General features: G+C 38.4%; 1 protein-coding gene across 1 annotated transcript in view; it reads left to right on the forward strand.

Moving 5' to 3' along the window:
• map2k6 (mitogen-activated protein kinase kinase 6) overlaps nt 1-21,012 on the forward strand; it is a 41,864-nt gene continuing 20,852 nt past the window's right edge. Inside the window, exon 1 of the mRNA XM_067429403.1 lies at nt 1-542. Coding sequence (XP_067285504.1) covers nt 455-542 — 88 coding nt within the window. The 5' untranslated portion in view covers nt 1-454. The remainder of the gene's footprint in view (nt 543-21,012) is intronic.

The raw sequence follows: 21,012 nt of genomic DNA on the forward strand, positions 1-21,012 counted from the left end.
CCTACACTTTCATTATTTGTTTGCTTCAGCACTTCACACTCTGCTTATCTGCCTGACTCTGAAAGATCTGTCTGTTAGCCTGAAAGAGTCACATTAGCATCTGGCCCGCTCCTCCTTTTTCCCCGGCGCACAGCAATTACGTGCAAACTACCAGTCCCATGATCCCCGGCGTCGTCAGGCAGGAAGAACGTGTGTTAGCAGGGGCTCACACACTGATCCAAGTTAGGAGCTTTCAGCTGCTGGCCTTGGCCCATCATGTAAGTGCCTGCCGAGGTTTCTTTGCAGAGCGGTTGCAGAAATCTCCCCGTTTTCGTTGCGTGCAATTGAAAGGCCACCTTTTGCACGGAGAACAAGTTACCCGACGCCCAAAGGCTCCGAGTGCATGAAGATCGGGGCTTGTATTTTGCACCTTTGTTGCAAGCAAGCCCGCTTGAAGCCTCACTGCGAGGGATAGATGGAAGGAGGGAGCGACAAGGAAGGCAAAGTCTTTTGTGCTTCCCCTTCCCCCAACCCAAAAGGGGAGATGTCCGGGCCAAGAGGAGGTAGGTACTTTTTTTTACTCAATCGATCCGTGCACAACCTCGGAAATGCAGCCAGCGTTGCATGGCTTGCAAAGTGCACGGTTGCAGCTTCATCGTAGCCAATGCATTAAAAGTTTAATGGCTCGCGGGGGACAGTTGCAATGCATGTTTTAATGATCTGCCCTTTTGCAGATTTTCTGGTAAGGCGATGCTCCCCTTAGACGCTCGCACAGGCGCTATTTGCATTCTTGTTCAACCACGATTGTTAAAAGAAACGCCTTCTTTCCGCGTTGAGGAACTGCCTAGCCAGCAATGCAAAAGTGATTGTGCAATGGCAACGCTGTCCGCACCCGACTTATTCACGCGCACGAGGCGATTTTCTCCCGAACAATGTTCGATTGTGACGTCACGGCGCCCTCAGCTTCGTTCTGCAGATTAGATTCGTTAGTACAACTTCTGTCGCTGATGCATGCGAGGTGCATTAGGTAACACGAAACTTTGGCCGACGGTTGAGTGTACAAGTGCAACGGGGAAACAGGGACCTGACAGCCTGCTTGCATGCCATGTTGAGCATGCAACAATTTGTATTAGTTGCGCGTAATGGAAAAATGATTCGGACGCTCTGTTATGCAAGCTTTGTTCCAGCAGTAATGCATAGGTAGAGACTGCAAAAATAAGGAGCTAAATATAGTTTTGTTGCTGCAATCAGTTTAAGGAACAGGGTTCAGATGTGCTACACAAGTCTCCATGCAAAAATAATCTCAAGCAAAATGCTGCGGGTAAAAGTGTGCTTCCTATCTCATATATGCAAGGTTACTTGTTTGACAGCAAAATCGTACATATTCTAAAACAACAAGTTCATGCACAATTCTAATATTTGTTGCATGCATTTGTCATGTTTTTCCACTTATACTGCAAGCGAGTTTTGTGGCAGTCATCTATTGTTAAGCTTGTCTAGTAACTTCTGAAAATGATTGGCTTATGGAATTATGCAGTTGTCCTCATATGGTCAAGGAAATGCTGTGCAAAAGTCGATTGCACCAAATACATGTTTTCAAAATTCCCAAGCGTAAGTAAGTGGTGTTTACGTTGCTTCTATACCCCCAAGCCAAATGAACAATTGTGCGACAAAAATCTGTAGTGCACAGAGCTCTAATATACTGGTGCGTGTTTTAGACATTTTTGTACCATTGACATTTTGAAATGCGCTCTTTGTTTTAAGGCAGAAAAAAGTATAATAATAATTCTGACAAAAACACAGGTTTCCCAGCACTGCCTGCCCAGACCCCTTAATTACACTCCATGGAGTCTTTGGAACATATCTAATGTCCCTGCTCTTTCACAGAAGCACTGTATAGAAGCCTGTGTGTGAGGTTTCTCGCTCCCTTGGGCTGAATTGACGTTAGTGCACAAGCCCAAATTAAAACTATGGTTGGCAGCTGTTATACTGGGTCCATGCGATGACCACAGTTGAGGCAGATTGCAGTGCAGGAGTGTTTAAATTCTGAGAACAGAACACTCATGCATCATGTATTAGTAGGCGTGGTTCAAGAATGTGATTCTGCCGCCCTAATGAGGTGATTTTGGAGCATTGAAGAGCAATAATTGTGTTGTTGTGTAACAGACACACCTGAGGAGCATTTGAGGAACTAAATCCTTATGAACCATCCCCTTCGTCATGCAAACAAACACAGCTGTAAATGTGCACGAGGAGCAGGAAGGGCTCAGATAGTGGATTGTGAAGGGCAATGTATAAGGAGTAACTACTTTAAACTTAAATATTTTGTATGGGGGACTCTTTAAAGGGATATTTGCCCTTCCAAACCTGTATGGAAATGTTGACTTTCATTGTATGGACAAAAATGTTTTCCTTATTTTTATTTCCTTAGTTATTTTTAATGAACTATCCCTGGAATTCAGTTGATGTCAATTTCCTTCCATGCATGTATGCATGCTTTATAATTTTATGTACGAATACGTGACATTATATTGCTGTTTTTTTGTGTGTGCAAATACCCTTAAAAGTGCATAGCTCAAAAGGAAAATGAAAGTCTGATTGCAAAGCTGATTTGAAACAAAACAGTGCTTTTAAGGAGACGCACACGGGTGGAAGCGATTTGTTGGAAGAGCAGTCCCGAATATGTCAGTGGGGGTCTATCTTATGCTTGTTGGACCTTGGTTCATTGAGTTTGCACTGGCGCACACATTGAATCGATGTCCCCTCCATGCAACCCGGCCTGCTGCTATGCAGCGTGTTGCCGTCATGCGCAATTGTCACGTTTGTCATGCTAATAGACCACAGAGATACTAAAATCCCCTATTTGCGACAGCTCAATTGTTGGTGACTGCCCAGCCTTGCTGTGTTTTGATGCAAAAGTATGAGGATTGTTTCAAGCATGTTTAGCTGATCCCCCCAGACCTTTCACCTTACGACTGTGTGTGTGAGTGGAGAGAGTGGCCATGCCCCGTCCCTTCGGCCATGCATGCTGCAATTCAGGGCATGGAACCCAGACAGAAGAGTTGCATGCAAATAACAGCCTGCAAGTTGGCCGGTTTGCATCCCTGTCTCTAGCTAAATGAAAGCAATACATTGCATGCGTTTTATACGCAGCTAAGCTGTGTTTAAAGGGGTAATGTCAAGCCTGGGAGTGTCCAACTGCTGAATCGCTTGGGAGTGACCAGTATGATGACTCTATTGGCTCTCTGGGAGGCCCTGTCTTGAGGCCCCTCTCTGTCTGTCGTTCTCTCTCTCTCTGTCTGTCGTTCTCTCTCTCTCTCTCTCTCTCTCTCTCTCTCTCTCTCTCTCTCTCTCTCTCTCTCTCTCTCTCTCTCTCTCTCTCTCTCTCTCTCTCTCTCTCTCTCTCTCTCTCTCTCTCTCTCTCTCTCTCTCTCTCTCTCTCTCTCTCTCTCTCTCTCTCTCTCTCTCTCTCTCTCTCTCTCTCTCTCTCTCTCTCTCTCTCTCTCTCTCTCTCTCTGGGATTTGAGCTATGCTGGGTCGCAAGAACTGCATTCTGACATTGATCCATCTTATTGCAGACTTCTGAATAATTGACCACTTTTAAGGTTTTCTCTTGAAGGCAGCCAGGGTGTCTCTTACCATAGCATTACCAACAGTGTTGCTTTCCAAGAAAGGATTGCATTTAGCTTGTGATCAGGGTGTGAAATACATTTCTAAAAAGACAACTTCTACCTCGTATGGGGAGAATAGTATACTTATGTTTTAAACCATATATATATATATATATTAGAGGTGGGATTGAAATTATTGAAATGAACTAATCTAGATTAAAATGGCTCATCTGAATTCTGCCGAAGGTTTTTAGAATGTGTGTACTACCCCCTCATATATGTTACACTATGGGGTGTACACATTGAAAGAATGTGTTGAATTTGCGACTTCTGGCTCTATACGCGGGTGATGATGGAGGAATCACTGGTCATATTCGGACATACGGCAGCACTCACATGAGTTGAACAGTTTACAAAGAGAGGCCGCTTTGCCCACGTTTTTCTTTTATTATCACTGTTGTAATGCATCACTGAGAAGCCAGCACGTGTATCCATCGACAGAAACATACATACAGCATTATTTTCAAGTTACAACCCATATTAAATATGCGTCATCAGATGTGAGATGAACTGCGGTGCAAGTGCACCTTTTTACACGGCACCCCTGCTCTCGTCAGACGGCACCCCGGTTGGGAAACACTGGTGTAGACCCAGCTCCCAACCCAACTTTGAGAATATATTAATGGCGGGTTTTTTTTACACAGCAAGTTAACACCGATAACGGCCCACCACTATATATTATATACTATATACTAATATTATATATAATATTAGGACTGTCAATCAATTAAAATGTTTAATTGCGATTAATCGCATATTGTCGTGAGTTAACTCGCGATTAATCACAATTTAATCGCACATTTTTATGTGTGCCAATTCACGCAAACAGTGAAAAACATGGACTTGGGAGCACTCTTGTTACGAAAAGTAACCTGCTTATTCGTTTTAGCTGATTGTAAGTTGTTAATGATTTACCTCAGACATGAGGGAGAGTGAGCTTGCAGAGAATCACGCTCGGACTGCAGAGAATGTGCCCTTTACGTCTATGGCTGATCTCAGAAAATGCGCGCTGCGTTAATCGCGCATAAATAAAATTAGTGCCGTTAACATTTATTTGCATTAACACACTATTAACGCGTTAATTTTATTAATAATATATATTATTATTATATATAATATAATATAATATATAGGCCTCCATTCAATTCATGAATTGGAATTTGAATTGATTTGACTCCACACAATTCACACAAATTCCACACAGTCACACAACAGAAAGAATGTGTTGAATCTCACATACTTTCAGTGTTAGGAAGGTTACTTTGGAAATGTAATTGCTTACCCATTATAAATGTTATAAGTTACCCATTATAAATGTGGTTTGGATTACTTTATCAATGCAAAGCAATTTCCTTTTAATATGATTAGTAACTAATTAAATCACACATTTTATCTCAGTAATGTAACAATTATATTAATTTTGTAATTTAATAAAACATTTATCTACACTGTAAAATCTACTACTAAAAAAATATGGTAACAATATTACACATTTAAGTATTTTTATGATTGATTAAATATTATTAGTGGAATGTGCTTTCAGAAACAAACGTGTTATTGCACTAGCATTAGCAAAGTTATTGCTCATTGAACAAAGTAACATTTTCAAAATAATAATAATTACATCACAACCTAACCATAAGCTCTACTCTTCTACACAATGGTAACGGTCAAAACTTCAACATAACAGAAATTCTATCAAATGTCAAACATAAACGAACATTATACATTACCAGATGTTTCCCTTCACTCAAAACACATTAAACAACACTTAATTTCAATATGAATCTCCATTTTTTTTTTCAGCCATATGCAAACCATGCTGGAAAACTTACAATGGTGTCTCTAAATAAAACTGCACAATTGAGCTAATTCTATTAAAATAAACTAACCTTATTTTTCTTAATTTTATCAGCTTAATCAGTTCTTAAATTCAAGCCTCAATTTATTTTAGGAAATAGTAAAGTGTATCTCTTGGTTTTATTTTTATACAACACTGAACCACAATTTTCTTATAAATAATATAAAAAAAAATTCACACTAATTATCCTTAATTTTTGTGTGTAAAAATTATAAGACCCATGATTAATTTTTTACAGTGGAGTCACTCCTCACCCCTGCATACATCTTGTTCTAAAGGCAGATAATGATAATTTAAATGTTTAAATGATAATAAATTACCCCCTTATTGTTTTTTAATTAGTTTTGTTCCAATGTTAGTTTCTTTTCAAAGTAATCAAAATTGTTGTAAATGCAGTTATCATTAATTCCAATGCAAAACTCACTGAGCATCTGATGCATCTAATTCTCAATAGCTCTTCAAATGTTTATCATTGAGTCTGCATCATATATATATATATATATATATATATATATATATATATATATATACACACACACACACACACACACACACACACACACACACACAATATTTTGAACCATTACTATTTTCAGTGACTCTTCTGCATTTCTTTAATTCAAAATACAGCAAACACATTATTATTGTGAAATCTTTTTATAATTTAAAATAACTTTTTGATATTTTAATATATTTTAAAATGCAATTTGTTTCTGTGATGGCAAAGCTGAATTTTCAGCATTACTACAGTCTTCAGTGTCACATGATCCTTCTAATAATTCTAATTAGAAGGAAAAGCTGAAGAAGAAAGCTGATTTGCTGCTCAAGAAACATTTATTATCATCAAAGTTAAACAGTTGTGTACAATGTTTTGAAGGATTAGTTAATGAATACAAAGTTCAAAAGAACAGCATTTATCTGAAATATAAAGCTTTTGCAACATTATCTGAAATATAAAGCTTTTGCAACATTATAAATGTCTACTGTTACTTGATCGATTTAATACATCATTGCCTCCGCCCCAAAAAAATGTACCCAAACTTTTGAATGGAAGTACAGTGTTACAAAAGCTTTCTATTTCAGATAAATCCTGTTCTTTTGAAATTTCTATTCATCAAAGAATCCTAAAAAATCGTTGTAAATTGTTTTCAACGTGGATAATACATTTTCTTGAGCAGGAAATCACCATATTAGTGATTTCTGAAGGATCACGTGACACTGAAGACTGGAGTAGTTTAATAATATTAGATACACACAATATTATGATTAACCGCGATTAAGAATGTAATTTATTGACAGCCCTAATACATATCAGGGGTCCATTGTAATAAATAAAATACAATAGGTCTAGTTATTGTTTTTGTTGTTTTTGATCCAAGTAACCTTAATAAATAAGGTTAACTTTAAAAGCCTTATACATTTTAAATATATTTAAAGACAGTCTGTAATGAAATAAGAACAATTATTGGAATTAGCAAGAGCACAAATAAATACAATAGAAAAAAACATACAAATGAGAGCGTTATTTTCTGCTATGATATGACATTATTATTAAAAATTGATTCCTGCTGTTTGTTATTGTAGGACTATTGTCTGGACAATACCCAAAGAAATGAAGGTCCTGGTGATTATTCTATTGTAGAGAGTAATTACATCATGTATCCTTATTTAAAAAAGATTTAGTATTTACAGCACCCAAGGGAGGACCGTTCTCTGCAGGGGGCAGTACATTGCTTTCTGCTGTCATCCAATGAAGCCAAAATGTGCTAGATATTAAGGCAGCCCTTACTTGACCCCACAAGCTGTGGAAAACTCGCATGCAGAAAATAATCATCTCTTTCTGCAAATGAAATTCTGTGGTGCAGGTCTCTGTGCAACTGGACTCTTGTGAAAATGATGGTTTTATTAAAATCTTTCAAATTTAATAATAAAGCTTGTAACATTCAATATGCATTTCTTTATATTGTGGAATGGTTTGCCGTAAGTTTCAGCCTCCACTTACTGAATTTATAATGGTTGCATCTTTAAAAACCATGGTGAGATTAAGACCTAGTATAGTTTTTGTGCTGGTTTCTAATGTCCACATTTGTTGTTAACACATCGGTTTGGTTTTCAAAATGATGTATGTCACAATCAATTATGCTAAGTGCTGAAGAAAAGATTTTGCATCACAGAGAGCACTTAGTGTGACTGCGGCAGTGTTTCGTGGAAGATGTCAGGGTAGATATTGAGTAACAGGCTAAGGACTCCACCCTCTGGTAGCCCTTTTCTTTGCTCTAATTCTGCCAACCAGATCATGCGTCCTGGAATTGAGGCACCTCCTAGTATTTTCCTATGCTTGGAGAAGAATATCATTAAAAAACAATTATCAGTTTCATTTTAGAGTTTAAAGAGGACATCTTATTATTATCCTTTTTACAGTCTTGATTTTGTTTGAATGTTCAAATCCCCCCACAATATCCACATATTTAAAGACACTCTATTCCCTGTCTGTCAGTAACACCGTTTAGTTCCTGTCTCTCTAAAGACCCTCCTTTCGGCAAGTGCATTGTTCTCTGATTGGTTGACTGGATTATGATTTTATGAAATTTATGTGGGAAATGTCATGCCCCTTGCTACAACCAGTTTTAACACCCTTATAACTCCCGTTGAGTGGACGTCAATGTTAAAATTAAAAAATTTAAAAAGCATAAGCTTTAATTTGTTCCCCACCATTGACGGAATATTCCACCATATTTTTCAGTGTTTTTACTATTATACCGTAGGGGGGCACTTTTACGCAACTTCTTAAAGAGTACAGAATCTCCAGATCAAAACACAGGCGAAAAAGCAGAAACGAGCATTAATCAATCAAACAATCAATCAAACTTTATTTCTTTAGCCCTTTACAGCAGCCACACAAGGTGTCCAAAGTGTTTCACATACACATAACACATTTGAACACAATATTCGAATTAGGGCTGGGTTTCGATTCAAATTTCAAGAATCGATTCGATTCCAATTCTCAAGATCTTGAATCGATTATCATTATTCGATTCAATCCGATCTGATCCGATCTTCGAGATTAAGTGTTTTTGAAGAAAGCATTTTTTTTTCAGCTGTTACCTGAATTACAGGACTGTCGTTATGCAACATATTGATACTATTATTATAGACATTCAACTGCAAATTAATGGAGTATTGATGTTGTAAAGAACAATCCCCCTTCCTGAGTGCTCTAGTCAGTGAACGCGCGATGTCATGACAAGGCAGCCATTACAACTTCCTTGGCAGTAAGAGCGCGCTGCAGTGAGAACGGCTGTGACGTAAGCCGCGTTCTCGACATATCCAGCAGCCCGAGTTCGCTCGTCTAACTTACTCTAGTATTCTCTGTCCACGGCGGAACGAGAAGAGGAAGAGCGGCGGTGTAGTTACGAGAGCTTCGGTTTGAGTTTGTTTATCTACTCTAGCATTCTCTGTCCGCGGCGTTTCTGGAGTTTTCGAAGCTGCCATGTTCGTTGTTTTAATGTCCTTCCACCTCGCGCACATGCGTGAATACTGGCCTGTTATTAAATCGATCCTCTGAGTTACGGATCGATCTTTAGAAATGAATATGAAAATCGATTCAGAATTGGTGAATCGATTTTTTTTTTTTAGCACAGCCCTAATTCGAATAGAAGTAGAGAAAAACTATTATAAAAGCATTGCTTATAAATGTGGTAGGCTTTGGAGCAAACTGAACCACATTTAAGTGTTGAAATAAAAAAGAAAAGGAAACAAAAGAAAAGAATGCATGAATCCAGAATAAAACGGTAGGCTCTGTTCTTGCTTTTGATATTTTGCATGTTCAGATATTCATGCAACAAAATATTCTGGGGTCATGAAATTTTGGTGAAATTGATCAAAATATTATTTTTATTAATTAAATAAATGGAAACAGTTAATTGTCATTTGCTTTTCATAAATCTGTGCAATGGCAGAATATGTATGCAAACAAAAATATAAATATAAAAAATATGATAATTACATGGCAGTGAAAGATTCATTTATATGGCACTAACATCAACCAATGGGCCTGCAGAAATAACTTTTCAATCAAGTTGACCAATATTGCCCTGTTGAGCTGATCTTCTATCCCAAGCTGTATCTGGTTGTTGCATATGCACACTTTCCATTCAGACAAGTGTCTTGTAGTCCACAAGCGTAATGCCGATGTGTTTGCTGTTAGGACAAACTGTTTTGTTTAAAGGAGTTACCTCCTTGACTTTGAATTTGTAACATACAGTAACATTACAGTAATATATCAGTAAAAAGTTATGCACTGTGGAAAAAATCTCTCAAGCAGTCTCTCGGAGCTCACTGCAACCGCACCGTGTGATCTACGTTAAAGCGTTTAGCACGGCTCCCAATTTAGCTTGTTCACTTTCCGCTCCAGCTCGCTCTGTGGTCCCTGCCATTCAAATGCATATTTTACATGGGAATGTGTTTTTAAATGTTGAGGTTTTTCAGTGCTACAGCACACATCCTCAAATAAAATTACATTGATTGAGTGAAATTCTTTGATTTATTGAATTCTTTTTGACTTTTTACTATCTGATTGTTTACTGAATAGAAATGTATACACTACCGCTCAAAGTTTTGAAAGTCTTACTGTGTGTGTTCACACCGCCGCCGTCGAGAGAGTCAACATTCGCTCTGGCTGCCCTCCCCTCAAAGCTGTAGAAAGATTCGTGGACTATATTTTTTATTTTAAAATAACATTCATTTTAAATATATTTTATTATATGATTTATGTTTGATCATTTATTAGAAATAAAACGGATCGCAGTCGGAAAAGAGGGGCTTGCCTGTTTCAGGTTGGAGGAGAGTTCAAGTATCTTGAGGTCTTGTTCACGTGTGAGGGAAGGATGGAACGGGAGATTGACCGACGCCTACGGATCAGTACAGCTTCTGCAATAAAGCGGTCGATGTACCGGTCTGTCGTGGTGAAGGAGCTGAGCTGTAAGGCGAAGCTCTCGATTTACCGGTCGATCTACATTCCTACTCTCACCTATGGTCATGAGTTGTGAGTCAAGGACAGGTTCCCCAATACAGGCGGCCGAAATTATCTTTCTCCCCAGGGTGGCTGGGTGCTCCCTTAGAGAAGCTCGGTCATTCTTAAAGAGCTCAGAGTAGAGCCGTTGCTCCTCCACAACGAGAGGAGCCAGCTGAGGTGATTCGGGCATCACTGTCAGATGCCTCCTGGAAGACTCTCCAGGGAGGTGTTCCGGGCACGTCCCACTGGTAGGAGACCCCGGGGAAGACCTTGGACACGCTGGAGGGATTATGTCTTCCGGCTGGCCTGGGAATGCCTTGGTATTCCCCCGGAAGAACTGGAGGAAGTGTCTAGGGAGAGGGAAGTCTGGGCCTCTCTACTTAGACTGTTGCCCTCGTGACCCGGCCCCGGATAAGCGGATGATGATGATGATAAGACATTTTTTTTGTCACTTTTGATCAGTTTAAAGCACCTAAACTGAATCAAATTTGAAATGACCCATAGCTTTTGTCAAGGTTTTGTTTTAATTTTTTTTTTAATGTGATACCAACTTTGCTGCAGTACCAGTAATACAGATACTAGATATGTCTTGCTTTAAAGTGCTCTCGTCTGTGTAAGTGCACTGTGAAGAGGGTCAAAGGTGTCTATTTACACGTTTTTAAAGCATTGATCATTGTAGAATTCACACACAGACACTGTTGAGCGTGTGAACACAGTGGCCAATCAGAGGTGTATAAGTTAATCAGAATCCGTTAATCACAACACTGCTCAAAACAGTGGAGTTTTTACATTAACAAAAAGTGTAAACATGATTTAAAATTAAAATTGTTCAGCGTGACTTTTCGCAGGAGTGTGGATCTCAGTGAGCAGGTGCTGAATGTAGCACAAATGATTGACAGTTTCAGTAATTAAAAAAGGGAGCGCTTTTTGCTCACTGTCTGATTGTAACCCATATACAGTACGATTTGAATACAAAGTTTAGTTTTTCATGCTGCTCCTTACACTGCAGAGTTTGTGGATTTGCAATTAACTTACAGTTAATCTATTTCGCTAATCTATCCGACCATGCAGTATCAAAGACCTTGTGTGTTTTTCCGTACTGCCACATTAAAGTGCATGATAGAATCAGAAACTGCAGTGATTGACGGTGATATAACCATGATATAACGGTGATGTATTCCATAATTTTACTACTAGTTTTTCACTTGATCATCTGAAAAATGTACATATAGCTACATGCTATTTAAATATTTTAATTAATATTATCATACTAAATCATAAACTTAATTAATTAAATGTTTTTTTTCAAATACAACAGACCGGCTGCGGCGTGACGAGACGTCATTCTCGGCCAGCAGATTCGTCTGGAACTAGTGGCTCTTCAGTTGTGGAGCTACACGCAAAGTTACGAAATTTGACGTGCACAACGCCAAGCGAAATGGGGTCTCGCGCACTCCACGTCGATATCTTTTTTGCTGCGCGCACCCTCGCGCTCTAGCGGACGCGTCGTGTATAAACGAGGCTTAAGCTACACTGAAGTTTGATAAACGCAAGTTAATTCTTCAGTTCAATCTTTGTATGCTAGAAAGGCACATAAGTTCCTGTAGAGATAGCAATACACATTCTCCTTTTTTTGTCAAATAAATGAAAAGCATGTCAGTGTCTTCTCTCTTGCTCTATCAAAATATCACTTTCCTCAGAGATGGTCAAGTTCAGTATTTGCATGATTAGGCTATGATATAACATGTTTTTTAAACACTGTATCCTAAATTGATGTCTGTGATGTTTGTGATGTTCTTTTAAGAAGCAACCATGCACTGTGCCCAAGCAGAATTTCCCCTCGGGGACAATAAAGTAACCAACCAACCAACCAAATTGTGGATAATTAATATATCATATGCTGAAGTACATCTCTGGATTAAAAGAAAAAAAACACCAAGAACCGTACAGAACGGAAAACCGTGACCCTAAAACCTTGATACGAACCGAACTGTGGGTTTTGTGAACCGTGCTGCCCCTAATATGCACCTAAAACACAATCATCCGTTGCAGTTTTAATCCATTTTATTTATTGTTTTTGGTACTTATTTAAATGCATTATTTTAAACAGACTGAGAGTCAATGCTTTTATTGTTTTTGGTTGTTTTGTTCGTTTATTGTGGTTATTTAAAATGTTTTACGTTTTTGGTGTTAAATAGTCTTTAGAAATTAAAGTTGATTGATCTTTGAAAAGGTGTACCTGCAATTTTTATGCCATTATCATTATTTTAGATGAAAATGGTCTCAGAACAACACTATTATCGTTTATCGCAATAATCTCTTGGCCAATTTATCGTCCAGCAAAATTTGTTATCGTGACAGGCCTAGGTGTTTACCAGCCAGAAAGTCTGCTTTGAAAAACTGTTATGAACTCCTAAAACAAGCTCCAAATGATTGCCGTCATTTAAGTTTGTGCTTAAATTTCGCTTGAAATATATTGGGGCCTTTTCATATTGCCCCTTTAGCAAGCATAGATCTTTTAAGCCGCTGGCCATTATCTGTCTCTGAAGATGGCATGTCATTCCTGGACTGTCTCTGTCAGGACAGCAGTAGAGGATGCAGTGACGACATTCGTTCTAAAGCAGTGTCCACAGCTGCTGGAACCCAAAGGGTCTGCCATCTTTGGAAGTATAGAGTGTCTTACAAACTGCCAGTGCGGTCAGAGGGGCCAAACAGCCGGCAGCCCAAGAGAAGTTATTTTCATCTCTCTCTTTCTAATTCACCGGCCCTCCTCCGGGTCCCTGAAATTCCAGTAAAAACCCTTGGGATTGTCGGAATTCTCTCTGAGGGGGATAGTAAAGGACTAGAACTGGTTGACCTGGGTTTTATGGACTGCAGACAACCAGTCAAGCCAGCTACATCAAGAGGGTCTCAGGTCAGTCAAGTTCACTTTACACCATTGTAGGGAAACACTGCAGCAATTGTCCTTGATTCGCATTGCTAACAGTCACCTGAGGACAGACCATAAATGACTTGCCAGAAATTGGCAATGACAGTTTTATGCCAAACCCTCTGTATTGCAAATGAAACAATGAATCATGCATTTGATATATTCAAACTTGTTTTGAAGGTTTTTATACAGGCATGTCTGACATACCTGGACATAGTCTCAGCCTCAGACGTCAAGCCCATGGACGGATAGTTGGCAGAACGTCTGACGCATATGGCACACCTTTCTGGAAGTTCTTCAGGAGTTTCGTAGTCGACATCTGATTGATTAAGTTCTAAAGGATGTCCGGGAGATGGGTCACATTCTTTAACAAATGCCATGATGCCAAACTCCCGGATTGAATAAGAACACTATCGTGTTTACAACTGTGACAAATCACTTACCTGGATCAACTAAATCAAATAGCTGGATTTTCAAAAGTATGTGAAGTTTGCGGGTTTGGGTTGATATGTCAGTCAAGCATCCTCTTGGGCGGTCCTTGACCAATGACGGCTGCGATAGTCCAGACCTTCTGCCGTCAGTCTGAAGGTCTGGTTATGCGAGACTAACCTGGACACCGTGTGCTTTTCATTACATTAGAAGGCTTAGTAAAAGATTAGAAGGTTGTGTTTAGGACATAACGTTAAGTCAACATTAGTTGTCTTATTTAAACAGTATAAAATAGCAAAACTAGGTGTGCAAAAATGGACTTTAATTCATTTACGTTCTGTACTTGTTTTACAATACTTTTGTTTGCTGCAATACAGCATGATTATACTGTATAATCTATTGATCTTTTTTGCCTCCGTTTTTTTCACTATCTTGTTTTCCCAATGCAAGCACTTCATGTACTGATTGTATGCTCCTCAGTGTGTGTGTGTGTGTGTGTGTGTGTGTGTGTGTGTGTGTGTGTGTGTGTGTGTGTGTGTGTGTGTGTGTTTTCTTGTTTACTGCTTTGGGTACAGTGGTTTAGGTCAACCTTGGGATTGGATTAGGTCTGTTTGTAGCTAAAAACTAATAGACTAATTCTATTTAATAACCAAAGAAACGCGCAGCTTTGTTCAATGTGTGACGTCATTTCAATTGAAACAGGAAGACAGGGTGAGACATATTGAACAGCTCCTCATTTTTTACAATAGCTTTTAGTTTAAAGACAGTTTCCTCCTTATATCTAACAGTTTCACCTCCTAATCTCCTCCATATTGCTTTAAAATATAGCATTCAAATGAGCCTGATACGTGTTTGTGATCTGTCCGACTCGCACATGAGCCGTTCATATGAGGGTATCGTGTCTCTGGACCGGAGCAGAATCTGCTCGCTGCTGCAGTTTCTGTGACATGCAAGAAACCAGACTTCATTTGCCCCAATGGAAAGCATATTTACACTGAATAGTTCCCTATCCCCATATTAGTGCCATTCACCATTTAGAAAATAGTAGGCCTAAATGTTTGAACAAGTGACCGATTTCAGCCGCAGCTTTAGGGTGTATTTATAGTGTGGGGGGCAGGATGCTGTAGATTCTAGAGAGCATTTGATTGGACATAAATCTGATGATTAGCTGAAGTGCAGAGTGAGTTCATCAAAATCGTTTATCCATATTGGCGGAACTGAGAGATTAAGTTTTGAAATCTTTTATCTTCTAAATGTGAATTTTGTCATTGGTTTGGAGCCCACTAGCTGGGCGGTATGACCAAAAATTTCATGGTATTCTTCTAAATTATATTGGTTTCACAGTATATGATGGTATTTTTTCCCCCTATGGATGACCAGGTATTAACCACATTTTCTACTGGTTGAGAGAGGAAATACTGCAGTAGATTGACTAGAATGCCCTATTTTATTGTCATGAGTGAATATTATAGAAAAAGTCCACACTAGCGTTAATACAGGTTTGCATTGCAAAGCCCCACAAAATGATGCTGTGGGGAGACAACCAATAACACACAAACTAGGGATGCACCGATCCGATACTCAGGATCTGCCATTATTTGCCGGATCGGGTATCGGACAGACAGGACCGATCCAAATTCGATACTGTGCGCATAATATTCTGTGTTATTGTTAAGCCCCAGCGCCCCACAAAAGGCACAAAAACCTTATAAAGCATCAACGATTCGTGCACTAGCCTATATTATAAGTGTTCTGAAGCCATTCCATCGTTTAATGCGAGTACAGATTAGTTCACGTCAATGCTTCCCTCCACTGCGGCTGTCAGTCACTCTCCATTCAGATTTAAACTGTCGCGTTCGGTTACGACACTCAACACGATGAAACTTTCCAAGATTATTTATTGTTTCTGTTATTATGCTTGATCTGTAGATAACGCTCTAACGTTATGGTTTCTCAAAAAAATGGCTATCTGCTGGCGTTTAAACTGTTTAACCCTCTGGGGTTCTTCGGTCATTTCTGACCCGATTTTTTTTTTGAAAGAAATGTTAAAAATCGTAGCTTCATCTGAATGGTACGAAACTTGGTGAGGGTATTGGTACTTGGTATATGGACAGAAAAAAAAATTGGGGACAGGATTGGAAAAGTCTAAGTGGTCGTAAAAAAAATAGTCACACTCGGGGCCTTCGGGTCAAAAAAGACCCCCATAGGAAATGAATGGGAAATTGGCAAAAATATGAAAATACAGAGTTTTTTGTGCATATAATCTACAAATCAGCCAGGATGCAGAAAAAAAGGACTCAACAGTGAAGGGGTGAATCTCTAAAACATCAAGAGTGCAAAACAGACAAACAAAAACTCACACACACACACACACACACACAGGTTCTGTAATGCACTCTAGTGGTAAAAATGTGCTATTGCGTGATAAAAATGCTCACTGTGTCCACCAGATGGCACCAATCAAATAAAAAAAATGCTTTCATGAGGCCTAGGCTTGACTCTAAAATGAAATACAGCTTTAATAAAAAAAGGAAAAAATAAATAAAATAAAATTCTATTATATTCAATGGGAAAAAATGGGTCATAATTATTGCATAAATATTATTTATAAATCATAAAATTATCTCAAAACACCAAAAAAGAAAAGAAAAAATATTATTGAACAAAAATATATTTCATTGATTTTACTCAATTTTTTTTTTTTTGATTCCCGACCTCCGGGTCCTTTTAGACCCGAAGGTCCTGAGTGTGACCCATAAATGAAGAACCCCAGAGGGTTAAACTGCTGTAAACCGTGTTACTTTCTACCGGGTGTCAGTTAGATCACAACACTGGACTAGTTATTATATTGTTTTTCACACACAGTAACTGAAATGTTAAACTGTTAAAATAAACGGCTTATAAGAATACTGCATAGATATACTACGCATCTATATCTTGTTTTAAACTTCTCGATGCGGACGGGGCGCGGCACGCTGTGAGCGTCTATGACTGTGGCTGTGAGCATGTGACTCTGTGTTGCTTCAAGCGCATCATCCTGCGCACGGGATGCGCATAAGCGCTTTGTGCCGCTCTGTATTATGGGCCTTATTAATAGCCTTTCTTGTTCTGCTCTATCTATATGTTGCTATATTTTTAATGCCTCATTAAAAATATGCATTATACATTTAAAATAAATGCAATTTCTTAGTATATAGGCCCTATTTCTATAAATATATTTACTTGTTTTTCATGAATATATTTTGTGTAACATATTTTACCAGATTTACAGCTACAGTTATTCACTTTTGTGGTTTCCTTTATTTTTTCCCAACTAAATGTTTAGATTTTATACAATTATTGTGCACTCGTGATTTTATAACTTTTGCTGCTGTATTATTCACTAATCTAATTTATTCAATTCTACACACTAAGGCTTAGAAATTCTACATAGACAAAACTGCATTGGTATCAGATCGGTTTAGTATCGGTATCGACCGATATTCAACATTTTTAATATCGGATCGGATCGCTTCTGGAAAAATGGTATTGGTGTTTTCCTAACACAAACCTGCAATAAACTCATTACAGATGCATAAATATAAAACTATGAAATATAAATTAATTCTGCTCAATAACAATGGCAATTTGCTAGCTTAATTGATTTTGCTAACAATATTAATAGCAAATATATTGTGAATAGTCAGTGTGTTGCACAGCCCTAATTTGAACTTCACATGGTCTTTTAGTTGTGCACTTTGTACAGTGGTTTTGTTGAATAAGAAACCTTATTTATCTGTTATGCAAGCAATAATTGACAACCACTACAAGAGCAGAATTTATTAACAAACATAGTTTGCTTATGTGACCAAAATTCATGCAATATGTGTTTAGTTCTTGATGACGCGGCTGGTAATTTTCATGGTGGCTTTAGCATGGATGAAAGAGCTTCTGCAGTCTGATGAACACGTCGGTACATGTTCCATCTGCCTCTGCATCTCTCTTTACATTCGCTTTGTACATTGACACATAACATTTCTGTAGGTGTTCGAATGGCTATAGTGCTGGACTGTGTACCAAAATACACACATTTGTCACGTCGCCAACGTTCGCTCATGCTGCCTCTCTCATTAATTGCCAACTCTTGATAAAAACGGATGACTTCCGGTTGCTTGCTTTATGGCTTTAATTGCAGTAGATGATACCAGAACCGGGAACCTTTCTCTGTGAGTGTTGTGACATGGAAGGGTGCTTGTTATATTTTGCATGAAGTGGCTGTTTTTGGTGCTTATGCAACAGTTTTCACGGAGGTCCAGTAACTGAGAGCCGCATTTCCCTACTTTGCTGATGTGATCCGTCTGAAGAAAGCTATTGGGTGTCGGCCTATGATGTGTCAGCAAGCATGTGTGATTTTTAAGGATTAGGGCTTTCAACATGGAACATTGCTTGAGTGGGTTGCTAGGGAGTGATTTCCAGTTGGGGCATAGCTATTTTGGCAGTCGTGATCAGTGCACGCGATCATTTTGTGGTTTTGTACCCTCACTTTTAAAAGGTATCGGAGTCCCTGGTGACGTTTTTTTTTTTTTTTGAAGTGTCAGCTTTCTGTTGCTATTGTTGTGCATGTAAAAGCAGGTGGGAGAGGTTCGGAACAACTTTTCTGCCGTTAACAATAGTGTAGCCGGCATACAACAGGAGGGACTATGGGTAAAGGTTGACAATGCACAACCCCCTTCTCATGCTGCAGTGGCAAATAGCTGCTCATATTTTGTGTGTAATTGTGACAATATGGGAAGTGTCTGCATTTGTTTCCTGTCTGTGGGCTTTTGGTGTGGTTAGGACTATTCTGAAGCCACACCTTTCTCATGTAGCCATTTATAGGCTAGGATTTGTGTGTAGTGTAAAACTGCTTAATGTGCTGAGTTCAACTATAATTAAGACATTTGTGTATTGATTATCCTGAAAACGAGAAACGTTGTTGCTGGTTCGTAGAAGGCTGTCAACTTTGCTGTTTGAGCAGCCTGACACAAAAACATTGGCTCAACCAATGGTGAGAGTTTGGGGTTGGACTATCTGCTTGTCTGACCAACTGCACTATTTTATTTTTTTAAATTTACATTTTATTTTATTGGTTTAGTTTTTGTGTGTTGTATTTATTAATTTATTTTTGATCTATTATTAAAAAAAAATCTTTATTTTAGTCATTCATTTTTCTGGTTAGTGGCACAGAAAGTGGCATTTCTGCTTTTCAACTTCAGTAGTCAATGCACTGTTGCTTCGTCATGTTATCGAAGCATTGTTTTTTAGGTAGCCTGACACTGCAACAACTGACTCAAACATATTAATTTTAAATTTTTATGCATTTTATTTCATTTTTTTATATGCTATTTTTCATTATTTTAGCAATGCCTTTTGGTAATCGTGGTATAGTATTTGCATATTTCCACTTTTACTTTATTTCTGCTTTAAAGTTGCCCTAGAATGAGTTGAAACAATGTTAATTTGTTCTCTGATATCTACATAGAGGGTATGTGGCTTATTTAAGGACAAAAATTGTCCAAATGCAGTTTTACAGGTCCATTTACAACCCTATAAATTGTCCCTAGGATGTAATGCTCTGTTTTTGCCTTATTTGGAAGGGTCATGAATATTAATGTTGAGCTCTGCTCTGATTGGTTTATTTCAGCAGCTCACGCAAGTGCAGTTGTTCAGCGAAGCTGCTCGTGAGTCCTGACAGAACACAGAGCGAATGAATGACACTTTAAGCAGAACATCTCAAATGGAGATTGCTAAAATGCAGCTTACTTGTTTATTGGTGTTTTTTTAGATGCACGTGTGAGAGAGAGCTTGTGTGCATATGGTTGCCAGATTGCACGTTTAGGTAAAAAACCTGAAAGTATGTGTTCTTTCACAGAAAGCTCTGATTATTGAAATCTGGCAAGCGCAACACGCGAACGCTCCTCCCCCCGACCAAAACCAGTGCTTTTTGATCCAGTTTTTTTCATCAACGTTATTGCATGTTTATATAACGTTAGTCAAAATATAGGCTACACAGTGACTGTGATTACTCTGAAATACAAGCATGCAAAAACATCATACTTCCGTTCTCTAAAATATAAATATATATATATTTTTTAACAAAATGAATAGAAGCCTTGTCAAATGACTAGAGTTTTAACTTTTATGGTGGAGAAGGTGACGTTAGCTAGAAGGATCGAGTGACTGATCTGTAAGCAACTAGACTAACATAGTATTACATAAGTATCAAAATAATTAACCTGTCATTAGACACACTATTTAGTTTTGTATGGTACTGGGAGTTTCCTACTGTTACTGTACTAGTGTCTTGCGTTCTCTATAGACAATGCTCTCTCTCTAAGAAACTTTCAATTTAATCAGAAATTTAGACAGTCAATAAGTGGATAAAATCACTACTTATTGCTTGCAGGAATATAGTTGAAATTGCCCCTGTTTTTCAGTTTTAGACACTGAGCGAAGCGTGCTTGATATTGTCCCAGGTTTGAAAAACTGTCTGCGGTGAAATGGGCAGAGCAAACGAACAATTTCAAATTAAATTGTTGCTGTATACGCTTACAATAAACATCAACCATGACTGTTGACATTTTTTATCTGTGGGAAAGGTGTGAAAAGTCCTCACCTCCCCTGCACCGCCTGGAACATGACATGCGTGTCCATGATCTGCCATTTTCTCTATCCTCGCGAACTTGATTCACAAAGCTAAGTATTAATATAAATATTAAAACATTTTAACCAATGGCATGTACCTTCATTTATTAATTTGAATTTATACACTAACTTTTTTGTTCACAATGTATATAATGAGCAAGTACATCATGAATCCATCTTGCGTGTTTTGTCTTAACCTGAATCACTAGGGTAATTCCCATCATAAGTGTTTATGTTCATACTATTTTAGACAGAGAGGGACGCCAACTGCTGTGTAGTCCAGTATCTGCTTGACTCGAGTCGTCATATATGTAAACAGAGAGAAGAAACTCCGGCTACAATGCTCTTCTGCAAGACTCAAGCAGTTTCGTTTATTAACTTCGAGAGCACCAAAAGTTACATGGTGTACCTTTAATTAAAATATAAAGGTAATAAAAAAATAAGCACGACCCACGACTCGAGATCT

The sequence above is a fragment of the Pseudorasbora parva genome, chromosome 21, assembly GCF_024679245.1.
Source record: "Pseudorasbora parva isolate DD20220531a chromosome 21, ASM2467924v1, whole genome shotgun sequence".
NCBI classification, from domain to species: domain Eukaryota; kingdom Metazoa; phylum Chordata; class Actinopteri; order Cypriniformes; family Gobionidae; genus Pseudorasbora; species Pseudorasbora parva.